Raw genomic sequence first — 24,766 nt, 5'->3', positions numbered from 1 at the left:
GAGAGTATCAAGGAAAAATGGATGAATCAACATGCATAGTGAGAGATTATAACATGTCTCTTTCAAAAACTGATGTATCATGCAGCCAGAAAAGATCTGAGCAAGAGCACCAACAAGCCTGAGCTACCAGATGTATAAAAACCCTGTGGCCGGGAGTTCATAAAGATGAATCAAAGAGGCAAACCTCCAGTGAGACTGATCAAGAAAAAGGAAGAGTACGTAAATGATATCAGGAAACAAAAGGAGAGCACAATGACAGACATACAAATGCTTCAAAAAAATCATAAGCTATTATTTAGATTAGATTACATGGGCAACGCCCTAGATACACATGACTTACCGAAACTGACTCAAGAAAACTAGGAGATGTGAATACGCCTATAGCCATTAAAGGAACTAAATCAGTATTAAAAATCGCACATGTATACACACACACACACACACACACACACACACACACACACACGTCTTAGCTCTGCCCATTGAAAGGGCATAAAAGCAATGAGCATTAACTAATACATAATGCTCATGAAAGAAATAAAAGAATATCTAAGTAAATGGAGAGACATACCATGTTCGTGCATTGGAAGATTCAACATTGTAAAGATGTACATCTCCCCAGATTGACCTATATAGGTTTAATGCACTTCTTATCTAAATCCCAGCAAGGTTTTTATAGACAGATAAGCTTATTCTAAAATTTAGGTAGAAAAGACACAGGCTCTAGAACAGCTAAAACCATCCTGACCTAGAAGAATAAGGTAGGAGGAACCACTTCCTGATTTCAACACTGATTATACAGCTACAGTAATCAAGACAGTGTGGTAATGCAGAAGGTTCAATGAAACAGAATAGAGAACCCAGAAATATACCCACACAAACATGCTTGACTAAGTTTTGACAATGGCACAAAATGCAATGAAGGCAAGACAGCTTTTCAACAAACAGTGCCCGAGCAACTGGACATCCACAGCAAAAAAATGAAGCTTGACCTAATTCTCACACCTTATTAAAAAATTAACTCAAAATGGATTATAGACTCAAATGTAAAATACAAACTATAAAACTTTTAGAACACAACACAGGGTAAACTCTTCAGAATGTAAGGCTAGGCAAAGAGTTTTCAGACCTGACACCAAAAGAGTGACCCATAGAAGGAAGAATTGTTAAACTGGACTTCAGCAAAACTAAAAACCTTTGTTCTGTTAAAGCCCATGTGAAGAGGATGAAGACAAGCTACAGAATAGGAAAAAGTACCTGTAAAAAACTCATCTGCCAAAGAACTAGAACCTACAATACATAAAGAACTCTGAAAACTCAACAGTAGAAAACCCAAACAATCCAACTAGAAAATGGACAAATGACATGGACAGATATTTCACCAAAGAAAATATACAAATAAGCACACGGAAAGGTTTAACATCATTAGCCTCAGGGAAATGCAAATTAAAACCATGAGATAGTACTACATACCTATCAGAATGGCTAAAAATTAAAAATAGTGAAAATCACAAGTGCTGGCCACGATGTGGAGAAAACTGGGTCACTCTTACATGGCTGGTGGGAATGTAAACACTCTGAAAAAGTTCACTAGTTTCATAAACAATGAAACATGCAACTACCATACAACCCAGCAACTGCAATCCTGTGCATTTATCCCAGAGAAGGGAAAACTTACATTCACAGAAAAACCTGTGTGCACGTTTATGGCAGCTTTAACTGTAACAGTCAAAAACTGGAATCAGGGGCTTCCCTGGTGGCACAGTGGTTAAGAATCTGCCTGCCAATGCAGGGGACATGGGTTCAAGCCCTGGTCCGGGAAGATCCCACATGCCGTGGAGCAACTAGGCCCGTGAGCCACAACTACTGAGCCTGCGCGTCTGGAGCCTGTGCTCTGCAACGAGAGAGGCCGCGATAGTGAGAGGCCCGCGCACCGCGATGAAGAGTGGCCCCCGCTCGCCGCAGCTAGAGAAAGCCCTCGCACAGAAGCGAAGACCCAACACAGCCATAAATAAATAAATAAATAAATATTTAAAAAACTGGAATCAGCTCAGTTGTCCTTCAACAGGTGAGTGACTGGTTAAATGCTACTCAGCAATAAAAAGGAACAAAGTACTGACAAGACACACATGTAACAACTTGGAACTGTGCTGGCAGAGAGCCAATCCCCAAAGGATGCATAGCAATATGGTTCAATTTATACAACACTATTGAAATGAAAAAACTTTAGAAGTGTTAGTGATTTTAAGTGGCTAGGGATGGGCTGGCTTCTAGCCAGCCCACTCCAGCTTCCCACACCAACCACATCCAATCCGAGCACACCTGGAGCCATCATGGCACCGCTGAAAAGCCCCTTGCTGGCTCCACAACCCCAGCTGGAGGTGGGGAAGCACTTGAGGAGCCCACGCCGCCGGAAGGCCTTGAGGACAGATGCCCTGAAGAGGGGCCCAAAGGGAAAACCTAAAGCAGAGGCTGGAACAGACACTAAGAAGAGCCGTGTAGCAAACAAGATGCATAAAGGTAGCCACAGTCTGACTGCTGCTGAGACAGACCCCTCCACCCACTATACCCAAGGCACACAGAAGAAAGGCCAGCCTATTTCCAGGCACCAAAATGACTGGACTCCCCTCCACTGTCCTATACAAGGCGCTGACTTTCAACAAAATATGACAAGGCACACGAAAAACCAGAAGGAAATACCAAACTCCAGAGACAACACGATCATCAAGGATATGACACAGAAGAAGGAAGTAACACACAGAAAATTTAACACAAGTAGGATTAATATGCGAAAACCTCTAGTGGAAAAGTTGACAACATACAAGATGGGAAATTCAGCAGAGAGAAACCGTAAGAATCAAACAGAAATGCTAGAAATGAAATGTTAAAAAAAAAAGAGATGAAGAAAGCCATCAGTGGGTTCACAAGTAGACTCAACACAGCCAAGGAAAGAATTAGTAAACTTGAAGCCAGGTCTATAGAAATTACTCAAACAGAAAGACCAAAAGGAAATTAAAGAGACACCACAACTAAGTGCAATGCATGATTCTGAACTGGATCCTGGGCCAAGAAAAAGAAAACCCGTAAAGCACGTTATTGAAACAACTGAGAACACCAGAATAATAAATTGCAGATTGTTGTGCGGTGTTTGTTGTGTAGTATTTATTGTGCAGTATTGCATCTAGATCAAACGTCCTTGTTTGGATAATTGTGCTGTGGTTATATAAGAACATGCTGTTTTTCTTAGAAATATGCACTGAGTATTTAGGCCTCAAGGGAACAGTATCTCTAATTTACTCTCAAAAGATTTAGGAAAAATACTCAAAGAGAGAATGATAAAGCAAATGTGGCACAATATAAATAACTGGTGATTCTGTGTAGAAGGCGTGTGACAGGAAGTTCCTTGTATCATTCTAGTAACTTTTCCCTAAGTGTGGAATGATATCTAAGTAACAAGTTAGAAAGTTCCCTAGCCCCTGGGCCCAGATGCTCCTATAAGGTTGGTCTATCAAACAAGGTCAAGATCATAACCAACTAGTACAAACTGACTTAGAGGCTGGTAAAAGAGAATGCTTCCCAGCTCATTTCATAAACCTAATATAAATGTGATAACAAAAACTATTCAAGGAGCACATGGAAAAGGAATGATAGTAACAGGCTAAGCTCACTTCTTAAAGCAGTTTCAAAAATCCTAAATAAAATATCAGCAAACCAAAGCTGGCAATAAACATACAAAAACCAGGAGGACGGTTCAAAATGAGAAAATCTATTAATGTGAAAGAGTAAATGATAAAATCACGTAATATAAACAAAGCAGTAATGTAACACAGTGAAGAAGAAACACCACACACTCCCAATAAATGCAGAAAAAGGATTAATATAAAAATCAATACATTTTTGTAATGTAAAACTTCCCAGCAAACAAGGACTAGATGGGTACTTCCTTAGCCTCATAAAGGTATCTGGTTTTCTAAGTCCTAGAGAAAATCTTACATTTAATGCTGAAACACTAAAAGCCATCCCTTTTGGGTTGGGAAGATAAGAATGCTTACTATTACCACTTCTAAGTGAAGCTGCAAGAAAAGAAACACCAGGAAAAAAAAGTAAAGAAGTTTTAAAAGAGAAAAAAGATTTGAAAGAAAACACAAAAATGTCTAAACAGAAAGTCTATTCTCTAATAGACAATTAATAAGGGAGTTCAGAAAACTGATCCCCAAATTCATACAGAAGAGGAAAAGGTCCAGAACAGGCAACACGATGGCTGAGGACAGAAGAGGAGCCCACCAACTGGGAGGACTTGTCACGAAGCTCCTATAAATGTGATGAGATGGTGCCCGTGCAAGGACTGACCAACGGCCAAGTCCAAAACCAGGCTCTGGCCCCTGTGAAATCCTGACCCACGACAAATCAGCAGCGAAGGCAGGGATGGTCCCCAGAGGGGACAGATGAGGGAGCCCTGCCCTTGGGCTGCACAATCACAGCATGGCCCTGAGGCTGGAAGAACCTCAATGTGGAATGTGGGCGAGCGAGCTGGCAGAGGGCCCAGAACAGACCTGACACCACAGGCTGGAGGGCAGTGGCCCAGATGGGGCTGACAGAGAAGCAGAGTGAGGGCCTCTGGAGGACCCGCGGAGAGCAGGGGGAGGTGACTAAGAGAGTCCGAGGCTCCAGGACACCACGAGATGTGGCAGGTCCTCTGGTCACCACCGTCATCCCAACTCCTAACGACATGGGGTGGGCAGGGCCTCTGTCCTGGGGGGAGATGTGGGCTCAGGGATGACACTGGGGCCCAGCCTACAGGGCCAAACGGGATGCCCGCCTGCGTCAGATGTGCGCTTACTTCTTTTACACAGAAACGAGGACTTGTCGTGGCAGCTCTCAGCATGCCAGCTATGCAGGTCGTGGTGGCGGAGCGTGGGGAAGTGGAAGCATTGCAGCTGCGCGCAGAACACACCGTCACCCTCTGACGTGGCCGCCGCGAAGATGGGGTCCGGGGGCAGAAGCACCTCTGAGGAGCCTGCGGGACAGACAGCGTCACAGCATGATGGCAGCAGGCCAGGGAGCAGGGAGGCAGGCACACTTACAAACGTACTACAACGTCAGAGGCCCTGCAAGGACGGCAGTGCCCACAGGAAGGAGAAAGACGCCCCTTCCTCCTCAGAGGGACTCAGCCAGTGAGAAGCTGTGGACTCTCTTCGACCACAGTGTCAGGACCACAAGTGTGCCCAGGAGTATCCGCACTGTCCTAAAGGCTGGCACCCTCTACTGGGGTTAGGGATTCACCCCAAGAGCTGGGATTAGGGCAGGTGAGAACCTACTAGAATGATCCTCTGCAGGCATGCTATGACTCTTGAGCCTGGAAACCTAATGGCCATTTCCGAATCAACTACTCCACCGGGAAATAGGAACAGGCACTCACACTCCAGGAGTACAGGTCAGGGATGCTCCAGCAGGACCTTTGAGGACTGGGGGGGGGCCACTCGGGGGGAAGCCACTGCCCGGGGCCCTGACCGGTCTGTGTGGAGACACGGCCGCCCACCTGCCACAAGGTCCCCCAGGCTGGGAGACAAGTGAGCTCTGCCCGAGTGCAACGTCCCTTCACTTTCCACAGGGAGGTGACAGAGCAAGCAGCCCGGGATCCCCAGGCTCACCAGCCCTCACTTGTCCTCAGAGACACATCAACAGCAGGACTGGGATGTGTTTGGGAAAAGGAACTGGCCCCAAGCTCAAGCCAGAGGCCCAAGGAGCAGCCTAACAGGAGAAGCCCAAGGAGGGACAGGGCAAGGCATGTGGCTCGGGTGGCAGGTGGAGGAACCTGCCAGCACCCGGGCAATGGGACAGGAGGGGTGACCACGGGCGGGTGGGAACGCAGCTGCTCACATGGCTCCTGACGTCACCTCGGTAGTTAAAGCAACACACATGTACGCTCACACATGCATGCTCACACTCACATAATCTATTTTAATTCCACCTGCCTGACGGTTCCAGGATGTTTTGGACCCTAACTCTGACCTTCCCTGTTCTAGGAAGCCTGTCCCTCCCTCTCTGGCCTGAGTTCATGTCCACTGCACACTCTGCTCATTTTTATGCTCCAATTAAAGTTGTGGACTTTGAAACGAGGGTGGACAGTCTAGAAATGGCCAAGACAGAAACCACCACAGGTTCCGGAGGAGGCCAAGCCCCACCTGGGTCTGGCGGAAGGGCCTGACCGGGGCTGGGCCATCACAGCCTCCCCGGGTGTGGGGCCCAATCCTCCACACAGCCCCGCACCGGGCACCCGGGTGGGAGAAGGTTGGAGTGGAGAGCTTAGCAATAGTCGCCCTTGTCAGGATGACGCCCCCCAGGTTCAAGCCCAACAACTTTTCTGAAGGACCAGGAAGCCTTACCTTTGAATGCCACCTCCCAGTGACCTTCTAAGGAGCGGTTCCGGCCAGTGATGACGTACTGGTAGCCGACCCACAACCTGCAGGAAGACAGATCGCAGGAGACCTCAGTGGGACAGGGGGAAGCAGGCACCACTGTGTGCATGTTTTTTTTAAAAAAATAAACTTATTTATTTATTTATTTTTGGCTGCACTGGGTCTTCGTTGCTGTGTGCAGGCTTTCTGTAGTTGCAGAGAGCAGAGGCTACTCTTCATTCCAGTGCGCAGGCTTCTCGTTGTGGTGGCTTCTCTTGTTGCAGAGCACGGGCTCTAGGTGCGAGGGCTTCAGTAGTTGTGGCACGGGGGCTCAGTAGTTGTGGCTCACAGACTCTAGAGCACAGGCTCAGTAGTTGTGGCACATGGGCTTAGCTGCTTCACGGCATGTGGGATCTTCCCAGACCAGGGCTCGAACCTGTGTCCCCTGCATTGGTAGGTGGATTCTTAACCACTGTGCCACCAGGGAAGTCCCTGAATGTGTGCATTTTTAATAGTTACATTGACCTTTAAAATATTGAGCTTCAAAGGCATTAATGATTTTTGAAAGTTTTGATACTTAGTTTTAATAAAATGCATTAAAATTCTAAATAATAAACTCACTAGTCAGAAAAAGTTTTTATCTCGGGTGACTCCTGCCAAGACTCTTCTTATTAGCTGAACCAATAAAGCTTTTACATTCTAAGTAAAATCAATTTAGTTCTTGGTGGACACAAACCTGTGAATACACTAAAACCAAAGAGTAGTATGCTCTGAGGGGTGAGTTTTATGGCATGTGAATTACACCTCAATAAAAGACAACCCCTATGAGCACACACTGCCTCCCTTGGAGCCTCCCACCCAGCAGGTGCTCCCGACCGCAGCCTCCCAGCTCTGGAGATGTCCATCAGTGGGTCCCCAGCTGCCGTGGGTGCCACTCTGCCCCTCCAGCCCCCACCATGCATGTGCCCATCCTGAGGGCACATTCCCACCCCTCCCTTTTCCAAGGACTCAACCACCCAGCGAGCTGGGAGTTATCTTTCTCACTTTGGTGATTTGCCAAGCTCACAGGGCATAACGGTGGAGCCTCCACCTGCCACGGTCACTGCGTTCCTATGGCAGTGTGGCAGCCTTTGCCATCGTGCGGAGGGAGCACTGGCAGTATGGTGACCCTGTGATCCACTGCTGGCCCCGGCAGTGTGGAAGGGGTCCTCAGCACACATCTGACCCCAGAACAAAGCCCGCTGAATGCTGGGCCTGGGAGAGGCCGGCAGTTGGCCAGTTTCCACACTTGCTCTCTGATGCTGTGGAGCCTGGGGGTCTAGGCCAGGTCCGGAGCCAGACTGCCTGGGTTGGAACCTGGCACACCCCAGTTAATACGTGCCCTGGTCACCACCCTGGGCCCTGTGGTGTCTGGGGGACTGAACGAGTGGGCCCATGGAAGGCACTGAGCACGGGCCTGGCAGAGCCCACTTTCTCAGAAGGATCGCCCCACCTACCTGCATGGCCTGCGAACCAGGCCTACGAAGCCCCATGTGGAGCAGCCCCTCCTGACACAGGCCCAGACCCCCTGCAGTTGCAGCAGAACCCACACAGGGGGACCAACGAAAAGGACTGGCTCAAGGTGACACAAGGTGGCAGCCCATCCCTGCCCCTCTGAGAGACCCTGCCCCGTCGCAACACCTACCCTAAACCCCCATCTCCATTTGCTTCCAGGGGGCGGGGCTGCTGCGGGCTGCCAGAGGCTACGTCCTGGAGGCCATCATGCTAGGCAGGCCTTGGCACTCCACAGGCCCCGGACCCCACCCCGGACTCACTTGTGCTGGTCCTGCCACGCGAAGCTCCGCTCGGGCTGGTCCCATTCCTGGGTCAGGACGAAGCGCAGCTCCTGGTCAGTGGAGAAGGTGGCGAGGGACCCGTTCACGCGCTGGCAGGTCTGTGCAGCATCCCAGTAGTTCTCCCCGCTCAGGTAGACTCGGTAGCAGCTGGCCGTGCCCTCGTAGTGGTGCCACCCTGTCGGGCACTTCCCTAGGAAACATGAAAGACGGCGGGGAGTTGTCCCCCAAGTTAGCATCCTCACTCCAAAATGCAATTGTACATGCTGCATCTAAGCAGCTCAGAAACCACCCAAGAAGGGGGAAGCTGAGGCTCAACAGGGGAGCTCTGCCTCCAAGACCATAAGCCTCCCAGTTGTATGAGGCTGTAGCCGCTGGGCAGTCAAGACCAGCCGCTGAGTTCGCTGAGTAAAGTGGCTGATGAGCTGGTAGAACTCCTCAGGCTGGCAGTGTGAGCATTCCCACTACATCACCACACCTAAGTATGTCTACTCAGAAGGGGGTTTCAGCTGTGGTTTTTCTGCCTTTCAATTTTCCTTAAATTTATTCTGCTCTTTTAAACTCCTAATATTGTAGAGAGTTCATTAAATAACTAGTTATTTAAAAAAATTTCTAAATGGAGGGAGAGCCTGCTTCTCCACCTACAAAAGGGTCGGTACAGTTCAGCCCCCAAAGGTAATAACCATCTCTTAAAAAAAAAGCAGCCTGGTTCCAGAGCCTGGGTTCAGGTCATGGCTTCCTCACTCGGGTTGGGTGGCTTTGGGCAGGTCATTGTGCAGCTTCACCCATCAAAGGAGGCCCTGAAGGGCTATTTTAGGTGGACACCCCGGCACAGCCAAGTGGCATGGGAGAGCCAGGGACCACGTGGGGGGTGAGCCTTTGTTCATGAACAGGGCAGGTCTGCAACTTACTGCTGAAGCGGACGGGCTGCGCCACATTCATGGCATGGAAGTGCGTGGGGTCGCCGCCTCGAGCCCGCCCCGGCCTCGGATCCACAGCCTCCTTCCCATGGTAAGGACGCGCCTCCCCGATCACTTCTGAAAGCAGAGAGAGAGTGGCTGTCGACACTGCTCATGAGGGCCAGACGCCAAAGTGAACCCCGGTACAGTCAGATGGCGGGGGGATTGGGAGGGCAGGGAGGAGGAAGCACAGATTCCATCTATTCAGGTTTTCTTTAGAACTCTAAAACGTGCCGTTCATGCCAAATGGGTTACATGAGCTTCTTGCTGAAATTACGCCTGGGCAGTCTTCATTTTTCATTATGACTACGAAATGGGGACTCTCAGTTGCATTTTCTAACAGGCTACTGTGGGCACATCACAGGGTCAGCCACTCCTGCTTAACACCCTCCTGCATCCCTGGCCACAGGGGGTTCTCTGCAGAGTCCAGGCTGCTCCCCCACTGACCTGGAGCCTCCCCTCTTAGCTGTGTGTGGCCCTCTCTGTCTGCTTGCCCCTCTCTCAGCCTCAAGGCCAGGGTCAGGGCACCTGGCACAGGCCCTCGTGTGCAGCAGGCCTGGAGCATGGTTAAAGTGTGACCAGAAAGCTCAGGGTGAGGAAGAATGCTAGCTTTATGTGTGGTGGTCCAAGAGTAATTCGCAGGTCTGAGAGAGGAGACCCAGAGAAGTGAGGAGATTTACCCAAGGCAGGAGAGAGCCAGGGGCTATGTTTCCGAGGGGCCTCTGCGCTCTGCCTGCTGGGGGGCGCCTGGTGGAGGATACCGGTACAGGGTCAGCACAGGCGATGAACTTGGTCTGCACGACTTCGCAGACACAACAGACACCTGCCTGCAGCTGGCTCAACAACCTCAGGCCAGGCGGGGGTGGTGGGGTGGGTGGTGGGTGGAGTGTGGCCCAGGAGGGGCATGGCGCATGCCAAGGTGGGGCGATGGGCGTGGTAGGGGCGTGGCATGGCAACGGGCAGTCCCCACCTCTCCCACCTGTGGGCAGGGGCAGAGGACCTTCATTCCCCAGCAGGGATCGAACTGGGCCCTGGCAGTGAAAGGAGACCGCCAGGGAATTCCCTGACACTGTTTTTATTTAATAAATCATCTTTATTTTTTCCCATTATAAAATAACACATATTCAATGTAAAATATTTGAGAAATACAGAAGTTTGAAAAGACGAAACAGATAAACTGTACTATTCTAGAGGTTGCTGCCCTTCCAATCTCTCCTTTCTACACAAATCCTTAAAACTATTGGGATCACGTCAAGCACTATTTTATGATTTGCTTTGCAAGCTGAAGACTATAAACAGCTTTCCATATTCTTTAGTGAAGATCACTTTCAATGGCTGCTCAGCATCTGTGAATCGATTTCTTTAATTACCACAACTCCTAAGGTTCCAAGCTGGAGCTGCCTGCATTTCCTAATTTTTGTAGAAGAAGCACATGTGTGTCCTTCTGAGACCCTAGCAGCTTTGTCCCTCTTCCACTAACTACTCAGTAGAGTATTTCCTCGGAGTTTCCATAGTCCCTTCCCAGGCAGGTGATGGGATCAGCTTGCCAATCACTCTAACACATAAAATGTGTTCCCAGTGCCTGAGATAAGTTGGACCCCAGGCAAAGACCTAGAGGAGAAGCTGCCCTCTTCAAACACTGCCCTGGGGTGGGACGGCTTCAGCTCTCTGGGACTGGGGTGCCCCGTGCACATGTCTGAGAACCACCACTTCCCGCTCCCCGGAGGAGACAATGCAAAGCCCCTGCCTCTGTCCCTCCAGGGCGCCAGGCAGAGGAGTGGGCAGATCCCCACTGGGCTGAGGGATAAGGAGGGAGGGGAGCAGAGCCCTCCCAGGCAGAGGGCGCAGCCTGGGCAAAGGCCAAAACCGGGCATGCCTGCGACAAGCTTGAAGACCAGCTTGGGTGTAGCTGAAGCATATTTCGCTATGCCTGCACTTCACACCTCCCTTTTGCCTGCTCTTCACACCTCCCTTCTGCCTGCTCAAACGAGCAAGACCTGTGGTTCCACTTGGTCTTGGCCTCTTCCCCAGACCAAGCACAGCACCTGGGCACCTGGTATACAACCGGTCAAACTGCTCACAGAGGGACGAGGAATCTAGGGCAGAGGGGAGAGAAAGAAAAGGACCGGTTCTGCCGGGGGCACCAAACACCAGGTGGCCAGGATGCTGCCCGCAGTGAAGCCATCTGCAGCCCGGGGAGGGGGTGGGGGGGCAGGTGAAACAGCACAGTAAAGTAACCAGAAAGCCTGGTGGCGGTGGAGGACGCTGCTCTGTGATGAGCAGGCTTCTCTGTGGTTCAGGCAGCAATTCTGAGCCTTCCTCTCTACTCCATTTTCCTTCATATCCAAACGCCCACATCCACCCCCTCATCACTCATTATTCAGCGTCCATTACATGCTGCCACCGAAACCCACCAACAGACACAGGCCCCCTGAGTGTCCTGGGGGCCAGAAGCAAGAGGTGAGGGTGGCTGGGGAAGGCAGAGTTCACTGGATCAGCAGCCTTACAGCACTCTTAGGACCACCTCTGACAATAAGGAGTTTTCTCTGAGCCCCACAGACAGCGCGGCGGCCAGCTGGAGGGTGTGCGGCCAGCCCCAGAGTGCGGGTTTCAGGGTGCAGACGCCCCCGAGCAGCTCTAGGCACTGTCCCAGGCACCCGGCAGCAGGTGGCCCTGACCCCTTAGTGGGAGGTCTCACTCTCACTCCCTGTGGTGGGGACGGGGATGAGTCCAAGCCTGGAACCCAACCTGAGTCCAGCCCTGACGTCTCCGAAGGAGTGCTCCTCTCTCTTCAGATGTCCGTCCCCGGACTTCAGAATGGGAGCCCAAGGAGGAGACCCGGCTGAAACGCTACTGAAAATCTGAGGAAGAGGGAATGTCTGAGATGGGGAGGCAGGCAAGGCCGTGACAGACCTGCTTCAGAGGAGAAGTGTCCCGCCTCAGGACCCTCGTGTGCCCTTGGAGATCAGGGCAGCAAGAGCTGGAGGCCTCGAGTCCAACGGGGAATCTGAGTCAGTAGTCAGGGCAGGCGGTGTCCTGCTTGCTGCTCCCAACAGCAAGTGGCCGGAAAAGAAGATGATGTGCAAATAAAGGACAAAATGTGAGTGATTCTAATTTGTGTTTCCAGAAACTTACAACTTGTCCAGATGAGCCTGTAACGTCTCCGAATGAGGGAGAGGGCAGGACAGACTGGAGCCTCTTCAGTGTTCTGAGCTGTCGGGACACATGTCACTGTCCTATTTCACACCAAACAGGTTTAGAATCATGGTCAAAAATCAAATGTCTCTAAGTTAACCAATACTTGCTAACCAGCGCAGGATTTCTAAAACCAGAGAGCCAGGAAATACAGTTACTAATAGCATTTCCGTTACGCTGAACACGTTCTTTAAACTGATTCTCTTTCCCCACAGCTGGGGCCAGTCATGTCGCTCAGGGGGATCTCACTGGGCTAAAGTTTGATGGTTTGGGGGAGCCCCAGGGACCACCATCTCTGTCTCTGTTCCATCAGGGACATGCCAACATGAGCACTCTGTCTTCCCATTTTATACCCATGTGGACAGTATATGCGGTACACAGAGATTAACTGCAAAAACACAGCCCTATAAGTTTCAAGTTCAAAATCTGCCTCCCTCCGGCGGCTCCTATAGGTCCATGAATGTCTCAGGGCACAAGTTCACAGAAGGGACATTTTACCTTCTGCTACTGCCTGGGACAGAAGCTGAAGCCACCAGTCCCAGGCACACTCCACCTGTGGCCACAGCTCTCAGATGCCAGGAGTGCTGTGGCAGAAGCAGACTGACCTGAGTGGGGCTCCTCCCTCAAGGTCTTCTCAATTCTTAGGTATGTACATCACAGGATGAAATAGAAATCCTGCCTCCCCTCCCCCAGTCCCCTGCTCCTAATCCCATTTCCCACAGAAAATTCTTCAGATAGTTTTTAAATTATTTTTTCTTACTTCTTCCGGTAGTTTAAAAAGAATTACTTATTTTTACTTATTTCTTCTGTTATGTCTATATTTCCGAATAATAGGTTTACCCTGCTATTTCTAGTGTTATCAATTTTAAGTGTTACCCACTGACTTAAGGTCAGGCAGGCTTATTATTAGCTCACATACACTCTTACCTTCCCAACAGAGTAGCATCAATTTCAAAACTAAAGTCAGTAGAATAATGTAATAATGTAAGTATTCTTCACTTGTGAACCAAATAGCATACTAAGGTTATTTCGATCCTCTAACAACTTTCTTTTTTCCTGGAGTTAATATTTGCATCGGTTTTAAATTTTTCTTAGCTTTCTGTATATCAACCACTGATTTTTTCAGCTACTACAGCAGATAACAAAGGCTAACAGTAAAAATTTTAAACACTCAAAACACTGTGTCAGAGCCACCTGGCTCCACTTTGTTTCCTGGAATCCCTGCCTACCTTCCAGCTCCAGGCTGAATGGGCCGCTCTCTGGGCTGGGGCTTGGCTGTGATCCTCGGGTCCACTTTGCTACCCTCCTGCACTGGGACCCTGTTTCCTGGACCCCAGGTCATCTTCTTTCTTGCTTAACCCTCTCCTTTTACAAGATCACATCTTTCTAAGAAAGGGTATAGCAACATTTATGAGTCTATTCATATCTACAATTTCTTTATTTTATCCTCATATATCATTGACTTCTCTGGATATAAAAATCCCAGATTAATAACATTTTTGAAGCTTCTGGTTAAAGATATCAGATTGAACAAACACACCTTGTTCTCTGAAACCCATTAAAACAACAGTAATGGGATTTTATTTTATTATTATTATTTTTGGCCCCCCTGTGCGGCATATAGAACTTCCCCAACCAGGGATCAAACCCATGCCCCTGCAGTGGAAGCACTGAGTCTTAAGCACTGGACTGCCAGGGAAGTCCAGTAACAGGATTTTTAAAAAGGCAGTCACTAGGACAAACAGAACAGTTAAGAGAATGACAAAGTTCTAAAAACTGGAAAACAGGACTTCCCTGGTGGCACAGTCGTTAAGAATCCGCCTGCCAATGCAGGGGATACGGGTTCGAGCCCTGGTCCGAGAAGATCCCACATGCCGCGGAGCAACTAAAAGCCCGTGTGCCAGAACTACCGAGCCTGCACTCTAGAGCCCGTGCTCCACAACAAGAGAAGCCACCGCAATGAGAAGCCCGCACACCACACTGAAGAACAGACCCTGCTCCCCGCAACTAGAGGAAGCCCGCGCGCAGCAATGAAGACCCAACACAGCCAAAAATAAATAAATAAATTTATTAAAAAAAAAAAAAACAACAACTGGAAAACAGAAGGACAAGTGATAACGTAGAGAAGGTGACCACATGTCCTAAGATGCCTGGTTATGCCCGCTGTCCCAGTATACCATCCAGTTTAGCATTTGTCAGTCTCAAAATTGTCTTATTTTAGAAGTAAATCACTCCAAATTTATTTGAGCCTAGAAAGCTAAATCCTAGGCCAGCAGCTGGGCAAAGTAAGAAATTTGCAAACTATATACATTGACCCTTAGACCCAGCAATTCGACATTTAAGAATTTACACTGATGATACATCTCCAAAACTCCCTCCAAAACAAAAAAGCCCCCCCCATAACCCCGCATATGCACAAGGTTACTTACTGTGACGTTATTTTTAATAGCAAACTAATGAGGACAACCTAAAGGCCCACACATAGGAGACTGGCTAAATAAAATACGGTACGTTCCTAAGATGGAGAGCAATATAACAGTAAGAAAGAATTTTTTAAAAAAAAAACTTTATGAATTAATACAGAGTTATTTTAAGGATATTCTACTGAATTAAAAAAGAAAAAAAAATCAGGGCAAAAAGTACACACAGTAAGACACTTTTTTTATGTAAGAAAGGGTAAAGAAAAAGAAACAAGTAGTAAAATATACACACATTTGCTTATTTTTGTAATCAAAAAAATGCCCAAAACTCAGAAAAGATAGGCCAGAAACCAATCAAGCTAGTGGCCTATTGGATATGGTGGAAACAGGTAAAGGGAAATAGAACTTCTAAGTGTATGTTTTTATACAGTTACAAGTTTTGAATCTTGCTAATGTTTTACATATTCTAAAAAAAAATCAGTTAATCTTGTGGATACACTAAAGCCCATGAAATTGTACACTTTAAAGGGATGAATTTTATGGTACATGATTTATATCTCAATTAAAAAATAAATGAAGATGAGGAGGCAAAGTCCTAAAACTGAATGCAAACATTCAGACGTTAACACATCACACAGAAGAAAAACAGGAATGAATCCGGTGGCTTCTGACTAGACAATGACTGTACCCCCTCAGTGCAACACAGTCTAACATCATAAAGAACTGAGAAGAAATCCTAGAATTTAGTTAGTAGGTTTGTTCTTGGCCGTGGTACAAGAGCAGTAATTCCAAAACTCTTTTATGTGTACTTTAGAATTGGCCAAATGAGTACATATACAGATGGTGCTGGGAACCAGGGTTCGTTCTTATGGGAAAGGGAGGTACAAATATGAGATGGGGGAGGAGAGGAGGAAGTCTAGATTAGAATCGGAGGTACAGCAAATACGAACTCATGATTTAAAAAAAAGTTTTCTGGGGCTTCCCTGGTGGCGCAGTGGTTGAGTCTTCCTGCCAATGCAGGGGACAAGGGTTCGAGCCCTGGTCTGGGAAGATCCCACATGCCATGGAGCAACTAAGCCCATGCGCCACAACTACTGAGTCTGTGCTCTAGAGCCCGCAAGCCACAACTGCCCACATGCTGCAACTACTGACGCCCGCGCGCCTAGAGCCCGTGCTCCGCAACAAGAGAAGCCACCCCAGTGAGAAGCCCACGTACCGCAACAGAAGAGTAGCCCCCGCTCGCCTCAACTAGAGAAAGCCTGCACGCAGCAATGAAGACCCAACGCAGCCAAAAATAAATGAATAAATTTATAAAACATAAATAAATGATAAATAAATAAATAAAAAGGCTGGGGACACCTCTTGACTAAAGGACAGAGCAAGATGGCAAGAAAATACAACATGTAACCTTTGACTAAATCCTGGACTTAAAAGTTTAAAAAACCTGTAAGTGACACTTTTGTGACCATTGAAAAAAATTTCAATATGGACTATATATAAGATAATAGTGTTATAGTAAGTTTCTTGCATGTGAAAATTGTACTGTGATTAGAGTGGATTGTTCTCATTCTCAGAAGATGCTGAATATTTAGGGGTAAATATCATATCTGTAATACACTCTCAAAGGGTTCAGAAAAAAATGTACATAGAGAAAGCAACTGTAGCAAAATGCTAATGGCTGATGAATGCAAGTAAGGGCTACAGGAGCGTTCACTGCACTATTCACTGCACTACTCTCAAGCCTTTTCTGGAGATATGAGATTTCTCGTATTAAATCAGGGAGAAGGCAGGGACTTCCCTGGTGGCGCAGTGGTTGAGAGTCCGCCTGCCAAGCAGGGGACACAGGTTCGATCCCTGGTCTGGGAAGATCCCACATACCGCAAAGCAACTAAGCCCGTGTGCCGCAACTACTGAGCTTGCACTCTAGACCCCGTGTGCCACAACTACTGAAGCCCGCATACCTAGAGCCCATGCTCCACAACAAGAGAAGCCATGACAATGAGAAGCCTGTGCACCGCAACAAAGAGTAGCTGCCGCTCACCACAACTAGAGAAAGCCCGTACACAGCAATGAAGACCCAATGCAGCCAAAAATAAATAAATTAATTAATTTTTTAAAAAATCAGGGAGAAGGCAGTCCACACACCCAGCTCCCAACCCCTGCATGGTGTGCTCAGGAAACCTGCCCCTCCTTCACCCTAGCAGAACATGGGGGATTTACTAAAAAAGTAAAACAGGGGGTCTCTGGTATGGGGGATACCAGTTCAGCTGAAAGTCATGGTTCTTTATTTAAGGAGGGGATGGCAGACTCCCAGCTCCTCTTCCTCCACTAAGCTCCTCCTTTATTATGTTTAGGTAGTTTCCTTCTATTCCTAGCTTGTTGAGTGTTTCACCATGAAAGAATGTTTAATTTGGCCAAATGCTCTTCCTGCATCAAGAAGATCATGTGTTTTTTCCTACATTCTACTAGTGTGGTATATTACACATTTTAGTTTTTTGAACCACCCTTGCATTCCAAGAATAAATCCATTTGATCACGGTGTGTAAGCCCCTATGTCCCAACTTTCATTTGTTTTTTTTTTTTTTGGCTGCGTCAGGTCTTAGCTGCGGCACGTGGGATCTTTGTTGAGGCATATGGGATCTTTCATTGCCACGCAGGCTTCTCTCCAGTTGTGGCATGCGGGTTTTCTCTCTCTAGCTGTGGCGCGCGGGCTCCAGAGTGTGTGGGCTCTGCAATTTGCGGCAGGTGGGCTCTGTTGTTGAGGCACGCAAGCTCAGTAGTTGTGGCGCGTGGGCCTAGTTGCCCTGCAGCATGTGGGATCTTAGTTCCCCAACCAAGGATCGAATCCGCATCCCCACTGGAAGGCAGATTCTTTACCACTGGACCACCAGGGAAGTCCCCTCAACTTTCATTTCTTATTTTAGTTATTTGAGTCTTTACTCTCTTTTTTCTTTCCCGGCTTCACTCACTTTATTTTTCTCCCCATTTCAGGGCCCCCACGGCCTCTGGGCCCTTCCACAGCAGTGGCATCATTAGCCATTCGGTGTTTCTACGAAGAAGTTGAGTCTTTTCTCTTTAGTCAATCTAGCTAAAGGTTTGTCAATTTTGTTGACCTTTGGTTTTGTTGATTTTCTCCATTGTTTTTCTATTCTGTTTACCTCTGTTCTGATCTTTATTATTTTCTTCCTTCTGCTAGCACTGAGTTTAGTTTGTTCTTCTTTTTCTACTTCCTTAAGGTGTAAAGTTAGATTGTTGATTTGAGACCCTTCCTCCCTCCCTCCAGCTGACACTCTCTCTCTCTCTCTTAATATAGTGTTTACAGCTACATATTTCCTTAGTACCATTTTTGCTGCAGCCCCTAAGTTTTGGTTTGTTGTTTTCTTTTAAATAAATTTATTTGTTTATTTATTTATTGGCAGGCAGATTCTTAACCACTGTGCCACCAGGGAAGTCTATGGTTTGTTCTTTTCATTTTCATTTATCTCAAGATATTTTCTAATTTCCTGTGTGATTTCTTCTTGACTCACGACTGTTTAAGAGTATACTGTTGACTTTTCATGTATTTGTGAATGTTTCAGTTTTCCTTCTACTGTTGATACCTATTATGGTTTCATTCCACTGTGATTTATATGATTTCAATCTTTTAAATTTGTTCAGACTTATTTTGTGGCCTAACATATGGTCTAGCCTAGAGAATGTTAAATGTACATTTGAGTAAAAAGATGTGCATTCTGTTGGTTGTTGTTGGGTGATCCTGCAAGTCCCCAAGGCTCTGTTCACCTTTCTTTGCTCTTTGTTCCAAACACTCAGTAATTTCAAATGTTCAGTTTGCAAGCTCACCTAGTCTTTCTTCTGCCTGTTGGAGCCTGCTTCTAGTGAAGTTTTCAATTCAGTTTAGTTTTTTGTCCATATTTTCCTTCACCTCTTTGAGCACACTTAAGATGGTAGCTTTAAAGCCTTTCTTTAGTATGTCTGAGGCCCACTGTTTCTTGAGGGATCGTATCTGCCACATAATTTTCTTCCTTCAAATGGGCTGTGTTCTCCTGCTTCTTTGTATGTCTGTTATTTTGTTGTTGAAAATTAGGCATTTGAATAAATCCTCTCCCAATCTTTGCAGACTGGCTCTGTATTGGGGAAGACCTTCATTAATTAGCAGGGTTTATTCTAAGCCTTGAGAACAGCTCAGGGTGAAGGCTTAACGTCTTCTTAGGCCTTTTCTACACTTGCATTGTGTCTGGTCCTGTGTGTGAACTTCTTTTGATTCTTAAGTATATATGCCTGCTTTAAAATGTCTTAATTTCCCAGAGCCAGTCACCTGCTTCTCAGGGTCTTGGACGTACTATTGTATTCCTCCACCCACAGTCCCTTACCCCAGGCACCTGCAGGTCTGTACCCAGTTTTTGTGAGCATTGCTTGACACTTTCTGCAGTTTTTTGCTGGCTGAGATCCAAACTATGTAATTTTTCCCTATCTGAGTTCCAAGTCAGAAAAAACAGACATCAGTCCCTCAGGCAGCCCCCAGACAGGTCAGAATGTTGCAAATAAGGTCACTCTGCTCCCTCTGGTTGGAGGCAAGGAATTTGGAATTGGGTTGTTGCTTCTTTTAGACTGTGCTGTGCCACTGGGGGAGGAAGTGGGCCAAGGGTGAGTAAAAATGCCATGATATTTCCTACCACTTGAATGTGGCTTTTTCCTGATTGGGTGTTCCCATGGTTGCTATAGACTTTGACCGTTTTCCAGAGTTTCCATGAAGTTATTTTACCCATCTTCTAGTTGCTTTTTGAATGTATGCATGGCACAACGGGCGTCTGAAGTTTCTGAGACAGCCATTTTGCTGACATCAGAATATATTGCTATGCCATGCAGCGCAGCCACAAAAAAAACAAGAAGAATATATTGCTAAAGTTTTCTTTTACTCCCTGAATTAATAAAATAAGAGCTAACATATAGTGAGTGATTGCTGAGTGCTGTGTTCTGCTCTAAGCACACCTTGTGTACATCAATCCTCTAGCAACCCTAAGGTAGGCACTATTATCCCCCGTCTCACAGGTGAGGACAATGAAGTTCAAAAAGCATCTTGCCCACAGGACTACAGCCGGAGGAGGCGGAGGCGGGGAACCAGCCCAGGCAGCTTGGTTCTGAGCCCCCACATCTAACTGCTATTTTACACACAGCAGAGTTAGCTACCTCAGCCACTCTGTGCTGGTCCTTTTGGTCTAGGATGCTCTATCCAGAGTCCAGGGAGCATCCCGTGGCTGTTTTCTTCCAGAGTCTAGAGAGCACTGGGTGTCTTTCATGTTTAAGAGGAAGGCGGTCCAGCTTGCCAGAGGCTCTGTAGGTACTCGTGGGCCAGGTGCTGGTAGGGTTCAGGTGAGTTCAAGGTGAGAACCCTCCAGCTTGTTGATACCGCTTCTACCTCATCCATGATGCACCAATTTCTCCAGAAAAGACTCCGGCAACCCCCTGCCTGAGGAAACAGACCATTTGGGGAGCAGGGCAGAAGATATGGTCAAGGGTCTCATCTGTCCCCATAGAGAATTTCTCTTAATTCCTCTGTTTACCACCTCCATGGCTCCCCTCTGCTGGGCCTGGTACCTCCTATTCTGCAGACTGTAAGTCCAAGTGCTATCTAACAGAAATATAATGCAAGCCACATTTCAAAAGAGATGAAATTAATTTTAATAATTGTATTTAACCCAATATATTCAAAGTACTATAATTTCAACATGTAATAAATATTAAAAAGTATTAATGAGGTGTTTTACTTTTTTGTACTAACTCTTTGATATTCAGTGTATACTTTACAGTTGTGGTGCATCTTAGTTGGAAACGGCCACATTTCAGGCACTCAGAAGCCACACGTGACTCGTGGCTACCATACTGGACGGCCAAAGTCTGGAAAATAAGCTTCATGTCTGCCATGGAAGAGTCATCTAGCTCCGTGGAGAAAGTGAGGAAGTGAGGAAGCCCAGCCACCCCCAGCCAGATGCCCACCAGCCTGGGCATTTAGGGCCTGCTGGGCAAACTGGCTCATTTCCTGGTGTTCTCTCCCCCAAGCAGGCCCGCGGCTGCATTTTCTCTGCCACATCAGTTTTCACTTTCCTTCCATTGGCTTCTCTTAAAAAACAAACAAGGCTGTCTAATATCTGAAACATTCCAAAGAGTACATGCAGCACTTATGTAAGATGTAAAGCCTAGTAATAAAGTACGTCATGAACCCCCAGCCCCCACTAAGTAGGTCATCTGCTACAGGGCTGCACCCCGACGTCTGCTTCTCCCAGGCTGACACCTCTGTCTTCCCACCAGCGAGGAACCGGAAGCCCGGGTTTTGTGTATCTGGGCTGTTCAGCCTTTCTTCCTCTTGGTTTACCACACACAGATGTATCTGAAAATGAGATGGTGCTCAGTTATGCTTGTCTTTACTGTACTGTGTGTACTTTGGGGCAACTTGCCCTGTCACCTACATCCTGCTTTAAGGGTTTCCGTGTTGGGCTTCCCTGGTGGCGCAGTGGTTGAGAGTCCGCCTGCCAATGCAGGGGACACGGGTTCGTGCCCTGGTCTGGGAAGATCCCACATGCCGCGGAGCGGCTGGGCCCGTGAGCCATGGCCGTTGAGCCTGCGCGTCCGGAGTCTGTGCCCCGCAACGGGAGAGGCCACAACAGTGAGAGGCCCACATACTGCAAAAAAAAAAAAAAAAGTTTCCATGTTGCTACAGGAACCTAACAGGCACCTGCTGTCGCTGCGTCAAATACTCCGCTATGTGAACACACATTTGGGTTGTTTCCAAGCTGTACATTAGTATGAACAGCACTGCAAAAATTTCTCCAGAGCTTCCCCCAAATGGCAATCCTGGATCACAGAATATGAGGATGTTCAGCTTTGCAGGTTAATGCCTGTTTTCCAAAGTGGGTGTGTCAGTGCACCCCTCTCACCAGCAGCCCAAAGACCTCCAACACCCGGGTTTGTCAGACGTCCTCAGTTTCGCCAATCTAAGTATCTGCAAAGTGGGAGCTCACTGTCGCCTCTGAATACTAATGAGGTAGGACATCTCTTTATGTGTTGAGCCACCATTCTTGTTCGTTTTTCTTATTCGTTGACATGCCTGACCGTCTTTTGTCCATCCGCAGGAGTCCTCTACACACGCTGGATTATAATCCTTTATAGGCTTCCCACTCTGTACTTGTCTGTTCACATTCTTTATTGGGGCTTTTTGATAAAGGGGAGACCTTAATTTTAATCTGGTAAGACTGGTCGTTTCTATTTAAGAGTTAACATTTTTTTGTGACTTAAAAAAAACTTCCCTACCAAGGTCATAAAGGTATTCTCCTCTACGGTCTTCCAGGAGTTTTTCTTCAATTAACCTGAAACCAACACTGTTCATCAGGGATCTGATGGCATTCCTTTCGGACTCCATCCTTTGTCTAGTGACGGGTAATCCACTTCTGTCTCAAATCAAGTTTCTCTGGTCCATTTCTGGCAGCTCTTCTGTCTCACCAGCCAATCCCTGAGCCAACTGTGAAGGAAGCCTCAGCACTGGCAAGGCTGGTGTGTGCTTCTTTCTCTTCTTCAAAGTGGACAAATGATATCAGGACTTTATCCTTCCACGGGTTTTAGAACTGACTTGTCATATTTCCCAGAACACTGAATCCACAGATCAATATAAGAAGAACAGGCAGCTTTACCACACTGAGACTTCCTTGCTAAGAACACCCTGTCTCTTCTTATTCAAGTCTTCTTTAATGTCTCTTAATAAAGCTGTGAATTCTTCTCCAGTAAAACTTTTACATTCCCGTTTGTATCAGACATGGTTCACTCAGGAGAGCAGGGACCACATAGATATTTCCAACACAAAGGGAATTTGTGCTTTCAAACAACTGACAAGGCTGGGGGGTGCACAAAGAAAATGGGCCACCTCTAACCGTCAATGCCCCCTCTGTGCTGCAGCTGAGAGTGAGCAGGCCAGTCTGCCACCCACCGCTGAGCAGAAAATGCTGCTGGGACAACCACCACTCTGCAGCCCTGCCACGCTCCCACTGTCTGAGCCCACACACCCACACTGTGGCCAGGGGAAGAAGGGGTCCCTTACCTTCCACCTTCCAAATGTCACAGGAATGCATCTCAGGGGCTAAACAACACCAGAAGCCTCTGGCAGGGGGTCTGGGTAAGACAGCTCCAGCCCCTGAAAGGCAGGGACTGTCCTGAAGGCCCAGACTGCATCAGGCACACCATCTGCTTTCTACCTCCCCAAAATACTGCTGAAATTACTGATCTACTGTGTCATCTTTTCCCATTTTCTTGGTCCCTGTGGTTTTACATATTTTGTACTCTTTTGTTATAATTTTAGCAGGCTTTTAGCAGGACAATGAAATAAACTCTTGTGGTCACTCAAGAAGTCCTGCAGTCCAAGTTCAAAAGCAGCCAGACCTAGCACGGCTAGGACTTTCCATGGATTTACTTAAACTTCACCACATCAGGGAGGTCACAGCTGAGACCCTGCCTGCACCCCGCACCCACAAAGATATTCAATGACTGGGTGGGCTCCCAGACATGGGCCTGCCCTGGAGGCTCCCAGCCTGGCCGCCACTATCCCCAATGTCACCAAAAAGACAGACACCTCAACCAGAGACATGCAAGAGATAGCCAAGCCAGAACAGGATCCAGGATGACCGGGAGGGGTCGCCTCTCAACAGTCACCTTCACAGGCAGATACTGTCCAACACCTCGAGCCGACACCCAGGTCTTCAGCGGATGAGTGTGTGATGTGTGTGTGTCACAGGCACATGCACGCACCCTGGACCAAGCTGAGAGCCAGGGCTGCCATGAACACGCTGCTCTTGGGGGCAACCCTAATCGAGGGGACGGGGGCAGAACTGAGCAAAGGAGCTGCAACTCAGATTTCGTGTGGCATCCACCCCTGTCTCCAGGGCCCAAGTGGGCAGGATGGCAAGAGGGCCATGGCCGGTCACCAGGGCTGCCACACAGGGGCTCGCTGTGGGCCGCGGTGCCCCCAAATGTGGCCTCTTGGGCCCCCTCATGCCCCCCATGGCCCTGACCCTGCAACCGGCCGCACTGGGACCTGCGGCACTGGGCATGCATTTTTTAAAGAGACACAGAAAGAGAGAGGGAGGAGGGGAGGGCGGCCACCACACGCGTCCCCCGGCCTGACACTCACCTGGACAGTTGGCTTCATCACTCTCATCCTCACAGGTCACCAAGCCGTCACACTGCCAGGGGAGGGGGATGCACTGGATGGCGCCGCTGCGACAGGCAAACTGGCCTGGGTTGCACCGCAGCTCTGTGGGACCAAAGGCAAGAGGCCGTTGAGGATGCGGTGCCACCTGCACCTCTGAGCACACGGGGCAGGGCCGACACAGACACTGACCAGACAGAGGTGCCAGCATGCTAGGTGAATGCAGGGGGAGAGGCCGCCCCCACCCAGGGCCTCAGGCCACTGCCTGGATGACGTGGGGGCACGGGGCTCCCGAGGCTTCACAAGGTGCATATAGGATGGCGCAGGAAGGGAGGAACAGGGGAGCCTGCCACGAACGGAGACCACGGGGAACGGGGGGAGGAAGGTATTTTGAACTTCAGGTCGCATGCTGTATGGAGCAAAGGTGATTTAGCCAGTAAGTGACATTACAAGACCTGTGCTTTAAGGAAGTGGTTTCTGGAAGCAACTGTAATAGGGGACAGACAAAACAGTGAGTAACTCAATACCGAAGGGCCTGACTGAGGCTGGGGTCAGCCAGCTCCTGCCACCCGCCTGCCCTGGCTCTCAGGTGTGCTATCAGCAGGCACGGCCGGGGAGAGACCATCCTTGGGGTAAGAGGGAACAATAACAATAACTGAAGCTCATCAGAGCCACAAAAGCACCTGTTCTCAGGATCCACACTGGAAACAACTTCTAATTCATGGGGCACTGGGTCAAGATGCAGAAGAGTCTTGCCTGGTTAGTGGGGAAA

At 48.2% G+C, this 24,766-nt stretch overlaps 1 protein-coding gene across 8 annotated transcripts in view; it reads right to left on the bottom strand.

Annotated features, from left to right (window-relative positions):
• The window catches only part of DGCR2 (DiGeorge syndrome critical region gene 2), a 69,136-nt gene that overhangs the window by 12,816 nt on the left and 31,554 nt on the right, over positions 1–24,766 (bottom strand). For 2 of the 8 annotated variants that reach the window (XM_060311000.1, XM_030836371.2), the window contains exons 2-6: positions 23,977–24,099; positions 9,142–9,267; positions 8,213–8,423; positions 6,387–6,463; positions 4,841–5,017 (exon numbers count right to left, since the gene is read on the bottom strand). In XM_060311000.1, the coding sequence (XP_060166983.1) occupies positions 4,841–5,017; positions 6,387–6,463; positions 8,213–8,423; positions 9,142–9,267; positions 23,977–24,099 (714 nt within the window). Of the gene's footprint in view, positions 1–4,840; positions 5,018–6,386; positions 6,464–8,212; positions 8,433–9,141; positions 9,268–12,102; positions 12,214–23,976; positions 24,100–24,766 lie in introns of those variants that run through there. The other 6 variants (XM_030836369.3, XM_030836370.2, XM_030836372.3 and 3 more) reach the window with 4 other exon arrangements.

This window comes from Globicephala melas, chromosome 13 (genome assembly GCF_963455315.2).
Source record: "Globicephala melas chromosome 13, mGloMel1.2, whole genome shotgun sequence".
NCBI classification, from domain to species: domain Eukaryota; kingdom Metazoa; phylum Chordata; class Mammalia; order Artiodactyla; family Delphinidae; genus Globicephala; species Globicephala melas.
This window is presented reverse-complemented; position numbering and strand designations above follow the sequence as displayed.